Here is a 12857-nt window from a genome sequence, read left to right as displayed (position 1 = left end):
AGCCTGTAGTACACAGGTGCCTTTCAGTCTCAATAAACTGTTTGTCCTTTATTAGTTATGTGTTTGTTTATATATATATAAAAATACAAAAATCAATGAGGTGAAGCAGAGTTGAATGGTTTGTTCCAGCTTTAATTAAATATTCCTTCCATTGAAAGATTGTATAACATTCACTATTTGTTTTATATAACAGCAAAAATTGATCCTTGTCATTTGATAATATATTAATTTATAAACAACAGAAAAGGGCCTCACATTTTGGTGTTCCACTGCTGCTAAAGTCCAAACTGTGACGTGTAGTCCGGTGATGCTGTGCACTGACTTCAGACTTCCATAAAAAAAGACCCCTGTCCCCTGCGCATGGACACACGCAACCGGGTCGGCGCTTGTGCGTGCATGTACTACCAAAAAGAAAAAGACTGTGTACGTCCTCAGTGCAGATAAAAAAAAAATCACATCAGAAATTAGTCCAGCTTTTCATTCCAACTTCCTGCCAACAGCCTCCAGACACCACAGCGGATTTGTTTTGTGTGTGCATCCACGCGCGTGTTGCATGTGTGCACGTGCATGTTTGTATGTGGGGGCGTGTGTGCATGTGTGCGGGCTAGCATATGTGTATGTGTAAGTGTGCAGAGTGCAATGGTACCAAACGTATGGAACCAAATTTGCACTCTAAATGGACCCAAACTGCACTCTAAATGCAATGCAACATAAATGGGATGAATAATGTCATGTGACATACAAATCACCAATCAAATGACAAGGATCCACTCAGTCATTTTATTTATATACGAGGGCTGTCCGTAAAGTATAGGTCCTTTTTATTTTTTTCAAAAACTATATGGATTTCATTCATATGTTTTTACGTCAGACATGCTTGCACCCTCGTGCGCATGCGTGAGTTTTTCCATGCCTGTCGGTGACGTCATTCGCCTGTGAGCACTCCTTGTGGGAGGAGTCGTCCAGCCCCTCGTCGGAATTCCTTTGTCTGAGAAGTTGCTGAGAGACTGGCGCTTTGTTTGATCAAAATTTTTTCTAAACCTGTGAGACACATCGAAGTGGACATGGTTCGAAAAATTAAGCTGGTTTTCAGTGAAAATTTTAACAGCTGATGAGAGATTTTGAGGTGATTCTGTCGCTTTAAGGACTTTTCACGGTGCGAGACGTCGTGCAGCGCTCTCAGGCAGCGTCATCAGCCTGTTTCAAGCTTAAAACCTCCACATTTCAGGCTCTATTGATTCAGGACATCGTGAGAGAACAGAGACATTTCAGAAGAAGTTGGTTTCAGCATTTTATCCGGATATTCCACTGTTAAAGGAGATTTTTTTAATGAAAGACGTGCAGACGGGTCCGCGTGTCGGGACGCAGACGACGCGGCGCGGCGGCACAGGAAAAAGACCTCCGTGTTGATAACCATTTGTTAAAATCCAGTTGGCTTTTGATGGCTTTCAGTGGAGTGAGTATATGAGAAATTGTCTATCAGCTGGAGATGTTCCAACTTGTCCTCAAGGCTTCCAACAGAGGTGTTTTTCCTGTGACGGAGCGTCGCGGCGGCTGCGAGCCGACGCTGCAATCCGCCCGCACGTCTTTCATTAAAAAAATCTCCTTTAACAGTGGAATATCCGGATAAAATGTGCGTGTGCCAACGAGCTGACTGACGTTCTTACCTCCATCTTCAACCTTTCCCTCAGTCAATGCACTGTTCCCACCTGCTACAAGACCACCACCATCATCCCCCTCCCCAAGAAGAACCCCCCATCTTGCCTGAATGACTATAGGCCAGTGGCACTCACTCCAATCATTATGAAGTGTTTCGAGAGAGTGGTACTGTCATACATTCAGGGCTGCATACTGGACATCACAGACCCCCTGCAGTACGCTTACAGGCACAACAGGTCAACTTCGGATGCCATTGCCGCCGCCCTGCACGCCTCCCTCTCCCACCTGGAAAATAAAGACTCTTACATCAGAGTACTTTTCATTGACTACAGCTCTGCTTTCAACACGGTCATCCCTCACAAACTCACCTACAAATTGTCTGCCCTTGGACTCCACCCCACCCTCTGTGACTGGCTTCTGGACTTTCTGACTGGCAGACCACAGTCTGTCAAGATTGGGAATAAGACCTCAGCCAGCATCACCACCAACATCGGTACCCCGCAGGGCTGCGTCCTCAGCCCTATTCTCTACACCCTCTTCACCTACGACTGTGCCGCCTCTCACCCCGACAACACCATCATAAAGTTTGCTGACGACACTGCTGTGATTGGACGCATCACCGGCGGAGACGAAGCAGCTTACAGGAGGGAGGTGGAAGGCCTGGTGACATGGTGTGGAGTCAACAACCTCACCCTGAACACAGATAAAACCAAGGAAATGATAGTGGACATGAGGAGGGAGAGGGAACCTCATCAGCCACTGTCTATCCAAGGCCGCGAGGTGGAGAGAGTGAGCAGCTTTAAATATCTGGGGGTCCACATCAGTAGTGACCTCACTTGGACACTTAACACCACACAGGTGGTAAAGAAGGCTCAGCAGCGGCTGTACTTCCTGAGGAGGCTGAGGAAATTTGGCATGTCACCCAAGATTCTCAGCAACTTCTACACCTGCATCATTGAGTCCATTCTCACCACCTCGATTACTGCGTGGTATGGCAGCTCAACGGTGAATGACCGCAAACGCCTGCAGAAAGTAGTGAAGACCGCATCAAAGATCACGAGGACGCCACTACCATCTCTGCAGAGCATCTACCATCGGAGAGTCCACAATAGAGCTGCCGCCATCATAAAAGACCCTACACATCCCCAATACGGACTGTTCACACTGCTGCCTTCAGGACGGAGGTTCAGGAGTGTGAAATGCAAAACCACCCGCTTCAAAAACTCTTTCTACCCCACTGCCATCAGACTGCTGAATGCTGCTAAGGACTGAGCAGACCCCCTGGGGTCACTTCACACTGTTACTGCACCTTACTGTTACTTTACTGTTAACTGTTAATACTTGAATCTTGCTATTTGCACATTATTTCATTTCACTTCATACTGTAACTGCACCTTTATTGTTACTTTACTTTTTAATGCTTAATGCTTTTAATGCTTTTTTTTTTAATGCCTATTTTGACTATTATTATAGACACCTGGTGAGAGCAGCAAAGAAGAGAATTTCATTGCACAGGGAAATACGTTTCTTACTGTACATATGACAATAAACCTTTTGAACCTTTTGAACCTTTGAAAATGCTGAAACCGACTTCTTCTGAAACTTCTCTGTTCTCTCACGACGTCCTGGATCAATAGAGCCTGAAATGTGGAGGTTTTAAGCTTGAAACAGGCTGATGACGCTGCCTGAGAGCGCTGCGCGACGTCTCGCACCGTGAAAAGTCCTTAAAGCGACAGAATCACCTCAAAATCTCTCATCAGCTGTTAAAATTTTCACTGAAGACCAGCTTAATTTTTCGAACCGTGTCCACTTCGATGTGTCTCACAGGTTTAGAAAAAATTTTGATCAAACAAAGCGCCAGTCTCTCAGCAACTTCTCAGACAAAGGAATTCCGACGAGGGGCTGGACGACTCCTCCCACAAGGAGTGCTCACAGGCGGATGACGTCACCGACAGGCGTGGAAAAACTCACGCATGCGCACGAGGGTTCAAGCATGTCTGACGTAAAAACATATGAATGAAATCCATATAGTTTTTGAAAAAAATAAACAGGACCTATACTTTATTGACAGCCCTCGTATTTCTTATTGTTACATGGGAAACAAGGTACCAGTAGATTCAGTAGATTCTCACAAATCCAACAAGACCAAGCATTCATGATATGCACACTCTTAAGGCTATGAAATTGGGCTATTAGAAAAGTAGAAAAGGGGGTGTTCACAATAATAGTAGCAGCTACAAACTCAAAACTATTATGTTCAAACTGCTTTTTTAGCAATCCTGTGAATCACTAAACTAGTATTTAGTTGTATAACCACAGTTTTTCATGATTTCTTCACATCTGCAAGGCATTAATTTTGTTGGTTTGTAACCAAGATTTTGCTGGTTTGTTAGTGTGCTTGGGGTCATTGTCTTGTTGAAACACCCATTTCAATGGCATGTCCTCTTCAGCATAAGGAAACATGACCTCTTCAAGTATTTTGACATGTCCAAACTGATCCATGATACCTGGTATGCGATATATAGGCCCAACACCATAGTAGGAGAAACATGCCCATATCATGATGCTTGCACCACCATGCTTCACTGTCTTCACTGTGAACTGTGGCTTGAATTCAGAGTTTGGGGGTCGTCTCACAAACTGTCTGCGGCCCTTGGACCCAAAAAGAACAATTTTACTCTCATCAGCCCACAAAATATTCCTCCATTTCTCTTTAGGCCAGTTGATGTGTTCTTTGGCAAATTGTAGCCTCTTCTGCACATGTCTTTTATTTAACAGAGTGACTTTGCGAGGGATTCTTGCAAATAAATTAGCTTCACACAGGTGTCTTCTAACTGTCACAGCACTTACAGGTAACTCCAGACTGTCTTTGATGATCCTGGAGCTGATCAATGGGTGAGCCTTTGCCATTCTGGTTATTCTTCTATCCATTTTGATGGTTGTTTTCCTTTTTCTTCCATGCGTCTCTGTTTTTTTTTTGTCTATTTTAAAGCATTGGAGATCATTGTAGATGAACAGCCTATAATTTTTTGCACCTGCGTATAAGTTTTCTCCTCTCCAATCAACTTTTTAATCAAACTACGCTGTTCTTCTGAACAATGTCTTGAACGTCCCATTTTCCTCAGGCTTTCAAAGAGAAAAGCATGTTCAACAGGTGCTGGCTTCATCCTTAAATAGGGGACACCTGATTCACACCTGTTTGTTCCACAAAATTGACAAACTCACTGGCTGAATGCCACACTACTATTATTGTGAACACCCCCTTTTCTACTTTTTTTTACTAATAGCCCAATTTCATAGCCTTAAGAGTGTTGCATATCATGAATGCTTGGTCTTGTTGGATTTGTGAGAATCTACTGAATCTACTGGTACCTTGTTTCCCATGTAACAATAAGAAATATACTCAAAACCTGGATTAATCTTTTTAGTCACATAGCACTACTATTATTCTGAACACTACTATATATATAATATATACATAATTGAATGGGAAAGTGTGTCCAAACTACTGGTACTGCATATTGTTGATTAATCATACTAAAATCTGGTTTGTCCCCGTCATAAGTGCAGCGACTCTATGTGCACTAGCACATTTTTTTCCAGTATATTAGGATAATATTTGCTTATGTTCTGATGTGACACCTTTCCCCTGAAATTCAGTAAGAACAAATCAACTGGCATTATACAAACCTTGGGGCTGAATAATGCATAACAGCTCAGAAAAACTCAGTTGTAGGAACAGGCCTCAAACTACTATGGAGATACAGATGAAAGGTTTGCTTGTGTTGCCTCACCCAGGTGCTCCACAATATCCTTGATGTCAGTAACCAGGTATTCAATGTGGTAACTTTCAGTGGAATGTGGTACGTCTGACTCTCCGTAGCCACGCATGTCAGTAGCCACCACTCGGAATTCACTCTTAAACTCACGAAGCTGGTAACGCCAGGAAAACCTGAGGTAGATTCAAAGATACAAAGATTAATTTATTAGCCTTTAAGTATGTAGAAATACTCAAAGAAAATCTGATCAAAATATCTCAAAGATGTGAGATGTTGAGAGGATCACACCAATGTTGAAAAAACCAGAATATGAAGTTAGATTAGCGTATTAGATACACTTTATTGATCTCACAATGGAGAAATTACGTTTACACTCCAGTTACCTCAGACAGCAATTAGTCCACAATATTACTTGATTACCGTAATAATGGCACACATCAGAATTAAAGGCAACACATACACATTTGACATTGTTTATGTGCACTAAGTTTGAAGAAGTCCGTTATCCGAATTGAGGCAAGTGGGTGAAGGCCACGCAGCAACCCTGAGCTGCGCCGCCAAGTTACTGTCAGGTTTGGCCCTAGCCCGACCCTGAGTGTTTATTTTCTGTTTCTTCCACTTTAGTCTTGGTTTTATTATCTGTGATGCTTCTGCCACATCAAGTTCTGTTCTAGTTTGGTCTCTTGCTTTTTATTTGTCATTCTGTGTGATCATGTTAGGTTTTGAGTTATCTGTTACACATCAGCCACTTATTGAGTTCTGTTCTAGTTTAGTCTTCATCCTTTATTTTCTGGTTAGTCAGTCACTCTGTTTTGAGCACGTTAGTCCCTCAGGTTTTTCTGTTACCATTCAGCCACATGCTGAGTTCTCATCTAGTTTAGATACAACCTTTAATTTTCTGTTCTGTTTCTGCTGCCAATTCATCGGAAAATTCATCGGAAGATAATTAGTCCGATAATGGTTTTTAAAGTTATCTAAAAAGATAATCCAATAATGAAAACATTATATTCGATAATTATCTGTTATCGGATTATCGGAACTGTGCCCACCACTGTATATTTACATACATACACACATATACACATATACATACACACCCACACACACATACATATATATATATAAGTATGTATGTGGGTGTGCAAGTACATGTGCACATGCATACATATATACATACACTCAACAAAAATATAAAGGCAACACTTTTGGTTTTGCTCCCATTTTGTATGAGATGAACTCAAAGATCTAAAACTTTTTCCACATACACAATATCACCATTTCCCTCAAATATTGTTCACAAACCAGTCTAAATCTGTGATAGTGAGCACTTCTCCTTTGCTGAGATAATCCATCCCACCTCACAGGTGTGCCATATCAAGATGCTGATTAGACACCATGATTAGTGCACAGGTGTGCCTTAGACTGCCCACAATAAAAGGCCACTCTGAAAGGTGCAGTTTTGTTTTATTGGGGGGGGGGGGGATACCAGTCAGTATCTGGTGTGACCACCATTTGCCTCATGCAGTGCAACACATCTCCTTCTCATAGAGTTGATCAGGTTGTCAATTGTGTCCTGTGGAATGTTGGTCCACTCCTCTTCAATGGCTGTGCGAAGTTGCTGGATATTGACAGGAACTGGTACACGCTGTCGTATACGCCGGTCCAGAGCATCCCAAACATGCTCAATGGGTGACATGTTCGGTGAGTATGCCGGCCATGCAAGAACTGGGACATTTTCAGCTTCCAAGAATTGTGTACAGATCCTTGCAACATGGGGCCGTGCATTATCCTGCTGCAACATGAGGTGATGTTCTTGGATGTATGGCACAACAATGGGCCTCAGGATCTCGTCGCGGTATCTCTGTGCATTCAAAATGCCATCAATAAAATGCACCTGTGTTCTTTGTCCATAACAGACGCCTGCCCATACCATAACCCCACCGCCACCATGGGACACTCGATCCACAACACTGACATCAGAAAACCGCTCACCCACACGACGCCACACACGCTGTCTGCCATCTGTCCTGGACAGTGTGAACCGGGATTCATCCGTGAAGAGAACACCTCTCCAACGTGCCAAACGCCAGCGAATGTGAGCATTTGCCCACTCAAGTCGGTTACTACGACGAACTGGAGTCAGGTCGAGACCCCGATGAGGACGACGAGCATGCAGATGAGCTTCCCTGAGACGGTTTCTGACAGTTTGTGCAGAAATTCTTTGGTTATGCAAACCGATTGTTTCAGCAGCTGTCTGAGTGCCTGGTCTCAGACGATCTTGGAGGTGAACATGCTGGATGTGGAGGTCCTGGGCTGGTGTGGTTACACGTGGTCTGCGGTTGTGAGGCTGGTTGGATGTACTGCCAAATTCTGTGAAATGCCTTTGGAGACAGCTTATGGTAGAGAAATGAACATTCAATACACGAGCAACAGCTCTGGTTGACATTCCTGCTGTCAGCATGCCAATTGCACGCTCCCTCAAATCTTGCGACATCTGTGTCATTGTGCTGTGTGATAAAACTGCACCTTTTAGAGTGGCTTTGTTGGGAAGGTGTAGTGACACGGACCCATAACAGGGGGCGTAAATGAGCGGACAATAGATGAGCCAAAAATACAACACTTTACTGTTGTTAAAAACGCACAACCAGAATACAGACAAATGCAGAATTTGGATCACAATCAAACTGTACAAGGTGATGTGTGGGTAGGCTCGAGGATAGAAGACGTCTGTCCCGAGAAGAACCAGATCCCACACAATTTCCACTGCCACCGAACCCGAAGGATACTGGAGCCGCCAAGTCCCGAGTCCCCAGGTGGTCACCATCTCCGGCTGTCGGATCTGGTACTGCTGGCAGAAGAACAGATGTGATGAGTGTGTGACAATACACTCAGTAAACAGTCAGCAATTCGTTATTCCAGGTGGGAAACAACACCTCCACCTTTAACACAGAACACAGGTAAGCAGAGCCAAAGAGTTACTTAGTGTTTTGGCGTGAGGGTGAAGAACGTCACTTTCACGGAACCACAAAACGCTGCATCCAGCAGACAGCAGCTACAGCAACTCCTGCAAACACTCAAAAAGGAATCACGTGCATAATGGCACAGTCAAAACGGCTGAGAATTTACCATAGAGGTAGACGATATCTCGGCGACGAGGTGGAGATGTCGTCTGGCTTTTGTGTGCGTGGTTGAGGACCTGGTGATTGGTGACAGCTGTCATAGTTGATGAGTGACAGCTGTCACCCCGGCTGTTCCTGTGAGGCGGCAGCGCCCTCTCGTGCCCGAAGCCCGCACTTCAGGCAGGGCGCCCTTTGGTAGTGGGCCAGCAGTACCTCCTCTTCAGCGGCCCACACAACAGGCTTTTTATTGTGGGCAGTCTAAGGCACACCGCTGCACTAATCGTGGTGTCTAATCAGCATCTTGATATGGCACACCTGTGAGGTGGGATCGATTATCTCAGCAAAGGAGAAGTGCTCACTATCACAGATTTAGACTGGTTTCTGAACAATATTTGAGGGAAATGGTGATATTGTGTATGTGGAAAAAGTTTTAGATCTTTGAGTTCATCTCATACAAAATGGGAGCAAAACCAAAAGTGTTGCGTTTATATTTTTGTTGAGTGTATATGCATACACACACACACACACACTGATCATTTCCTGATTCTCTCCCTCAGCCCCAACCAGTCCCAGCAGAAGACTGCCCCTCCCTGAGCCTGGTTCTGCTGGAGGTTTCTTCTTGTTAAAAGGGAGTTTTTCCTTCCCACTGTCGCCAAGTGCTTGCTCATAGGGGGTCATTTTGACCGTTGGGGTTTTTCTGTAATTATTGTATGGCTTTTGCCTTACAATATAAAGCGCCTTGGGGCAACTGTTTGTTGTGATTTGGCGCTATATAAATAAAATTGATTTGATTTGATTTGATACACGCACACACATAAGCACGCACACACCTATACACATACACATATATATATATATAAACATTACTGGGATTGAAAAGGAGATAGGAGCATCTTCTTTACGATATGTGAAATGGAGTTTAGATGTGGTAAGGTGACATTAGTGCAGAGATTTGTAAACAAGTTGTTACTGCACGTGATTTGTGGACATATTATTGCATGTGGTTATTTCACAGTGTTATTGTACAGCCTGACAGCAGCAGGGAGGAACGACCTGCGGTATCGTTCCTTCTTCCACTGAGGGTGCCTCAGTCTGTCACTGAATGAGCTGCTCAGCTCCACTACAGCCGGGTGCAGAGGGTGAGAGGAGTTGTTCATGATGGATTTGAACACGCGACCCACAATGGCGGAGTCATCAGAGAACTTCTGGAGGTGGCAGCTGTCTGTGTTGATTGTGAAGTCCGAGGTGTAAAGGGTGAAGAGGAAAGGCGAGAGGACGGTGCCCTGGGGGGCCCTGGTGCCGCACCTTACCACTTCAGACTGACAGCTGCGCAGCCGCACGTACTGCAGGCAGTCAGTGAGTTAGTCGAAGGTCCAGGCGGTGAGGTGTCCATCCACGCCTGCGTCCTCCAGCTTCCCACGCAGCAGCGCCAGTCTGATAGAGTTGGAGAAACACACAACAGTCCCGACGGTCTCCAGGTGGGTGAGCACTCACTGCAGTAGGTAAATGACAGTGTCATCTACCCCGATGTTGGACCTGTAGGCAAACTGCAGTGGGTCCAGGATGTCGCTCACCACGGTGCGGAGGTGAGACAGGACAAGCCACCGCACCGAGGAGGTCAGGGCAACGGGTCTGTAGTGGGCCGGTTCCTTGGCGTGCGGTGTTTTGGGAACCGGGACCACACAGGAGGTCTTCCACAGGGTGGGGACCACCCCCAGGCTGAGGCTCTTGTTGAAGATGTGGCTGAGGACCTCACAGAGCTCATCTGCACAGGTCCTCAGCAGCCTCGGGGAGATCCCATCACATCCTGCTGCTTTCCTCTGCTTCAGCCACAGGAGCTGGCCTCTCACCTTGGTTGGAGTTACAGTGAGGAGGGGGAGGGGGGAGCTGAGGTGTGAGCTGAGGTGGGCTGGTGCTGAATACAGTCGTGGGGGAGGAGGGACGAGGTCCGGGGTGCAGTGGAGGTGACCAGGGGGTAGAGGGTGGGGGGGTCAGAGGGACTGGAGGGCTGGCTGCTGGAGACATGTGGAGGGCCGGGAGCAGGCAGGAGGGCAGGCGTGGAGGAGACAAAACGGCTGAAGTAGCTGTTTAGCTCCTCTGTGAACCAAGAATCACCATCTGCAGTCCTGCTGGCACCCTGCCCAAATCCAGAGGCGGTCTTGAGGCATCTCCACACGTCTCTGACGTTGTTCCGGGCCAGCTGCTCCTCCATCTTCCCTCCATACACCTTCTTGGCTGCACGGATCTTCCACTGGAGCTCCTGTTGGACTCTACGCTGCTCCTCTCTGTCTCCCGAGTTGAAAGCCCTCTTCTTCTGGTTCATCAGGACCTTCAGCTCGGGGGTCACCCAAGGGTGGTTGCTGGGAAAGCACCGTACCCTCCAGATGGGCACAGTTCTCTCCACACAGAAGTTCATGTAGTCAGTGACACACTGGGTCAGGCTGTTGATGTCTTCACCATAAGAGTTTTGAAACATGCTCCAGTCTGTGGTTCTGAAACAGTCTCTCAGCCTCTCAGTGGCCTCTTCAGTCCAGAGTTTCACTGACCTTTTCTGCACTGGCTCTCTTCTCACCGTGGGTGTGTACTGGGGGAGCAGATAGACGAGATTGTGATCAGAGCATCCCAGCGGGGGGAGGGGGCGGAGGTGTAAGCGTCCTCCACATTAGAGTAAAAAAGGTCTAGCATTCAATTATCCCTGGTTTTACATGTGACGTACTGGGTGAACGTGGGGAGGGTGGCAGAGAGGGAGGTGTGATTAAAGTCCCCGGTGATGAGGAAGAGCGCGCGTGGGTGTTGTGTCTGCACAACACCCACGCGCACCCACGACTGTACTGTGAATCTGCTCACAGGCAGCGGCGTCCGCAGAGGGAGGAATATACGCGCAGAGCGTAATCACACTTCCAAACTCCCATGGGAGATAGTACGGCCTCATGCTCACCGCGAGTAGCTCCACTTCCGAGGAGCAGATCTGGTCTTTGACGTGAATATGAGTTGTGCTGCACCATCTCTCACTCACATAAACAGCGAGCCCCCCTCCTCTCTTTTTTCTACTCTCCGCCAGTGTCCTGTCCGCGCGGATGAGTGTGAAGCTGTCCATGTTGATTAAAGAGTCCGGTATATGTTCATCCAACCATGTCTCCGTGAAACACATGAGACTGCAGCCCTTATACAGCCTCTGGAAACGGGTTAGCGCTGTTAGCTCCTCGGTCTTGTTGCGGAGAGATCTTACATTCCCCATGACCACAGACGGAATATAAGTCCTTCTCCGCTTCGTCCGTCCACCTCTGCAGCCCCTTCGTTTCTTCCGAATGTCTGCAGGTACGTCCGGGTGCTCAGCTTAGCGGGGACCCGGCCGACTGTGCATTGAGTCTCTTAGTCCAAGCAGCTGATCACGGCTACAAACAATGGGACGTCCGGAGCTGGAAACAAAGGGATTTCCCCATGCTGCCTCGAAAAATGCAGAGAGCAGCATAAAAATAATCACAAGAGTAACAAAAGTGGGTTTCCCATGTGCATACTTGCACAGGGTACCACCCACTGCAAATAAAGACAAATAAGCACTATTAAAAAGTATTAAAAATAGCGAAAATAGGAAAAGAGGGAGCAGAGCTGAAATAACAGGCAGCTGCATTAACAGCGCAATCTTGAAAAAAAAAAAATACAGGCTTAGAGCTTGTCACACACGCTTTGGCACCACTTCCAAGGAAGCACTAAGAGATCTGGAATGATGTGGATCATTGCCAGCCCATGGCAAAAGAATGAATGAGGACTCCTCACTGAGTTATTACAGGTCAGAAGCTTGACTGCAGACATTCAACACCACTTCTAAACCCAGTGAGAGAACAGACAGATGAGTAAAGGCCCCCTGACACTAGCACGACCGGTGTCGTGCTGGAGAGTAAACTAGTCTGTAATGGGTGCAGACAGGATGTGAGGGGGCGCTGGCGCATGCTGGCACATGCACACTCCATCCTTCCAGATTGTTACCATGATAACTCAAAAGCAATAACAAAGAGCATATAAGGAGGATAAACTCTTTCACATGTGGTGAACTTTAATACACCAAATTAAACCCAAAAAGTGCCACCTGCTTGATTAAATGGTAAATGGACTGCATTATATTGCACTTTTCCATCTATATCAGACGCTCAAAGCACTTTACAGTCATGGCTCAGTTTTACCCATTCACACTCTCACCAAGTGGTTAATGCGCTTGGTTTCAGTTCAGAAGGTTCCGGGTTCAAATCCCACCCCTGCCACATTTCTCCATGTAATGTGGAGTTGCGTCAGGAAGGGCATC

General features: G+C 46.3%; 1 protein-coding gene across 1 annotated transcript in view; it reads right to left on the bottom strand.

Annotated features, from left to right (window-relative positions):
• ephx4 (epoxide hydrolase 4) overlaps positions 1-12857 on the bottom strand; it is a 128658-nt gene that overhangs the window by 100250 nt on the left and 15551 nt on the right. Inside the window, exon 3 of the mRNA XM_034180719.1 lies at positions 5454-5611. Within this exon, the coding sequence (XP_034036610.1) occupies positions 5454-5611 (158 nt within the window). The remainder of the gene's footprint in view (positions 1-5453; positions 5612-12857) is intronic.

This window comes from Thalassophryne amazonica, chromosome 10, assembly GCF_902500255.1.
Source record: "Thalassophryne amazonica chromosome 10, fThaAma1.1, whole genome shotgun sequence".
Lineage (NCBI taxonomy): Eukaryota > Metazoa > Chordata > Actinopteri > Batrachoidiformes > Batrachoididae > Thalassophryne > Thalassophryne amazonica.
The sequence above is the reverse complement of the archived record's forward strand: the minus strand, read 5'-3'. Positions and strand labels throughout refer to the sequence as shown.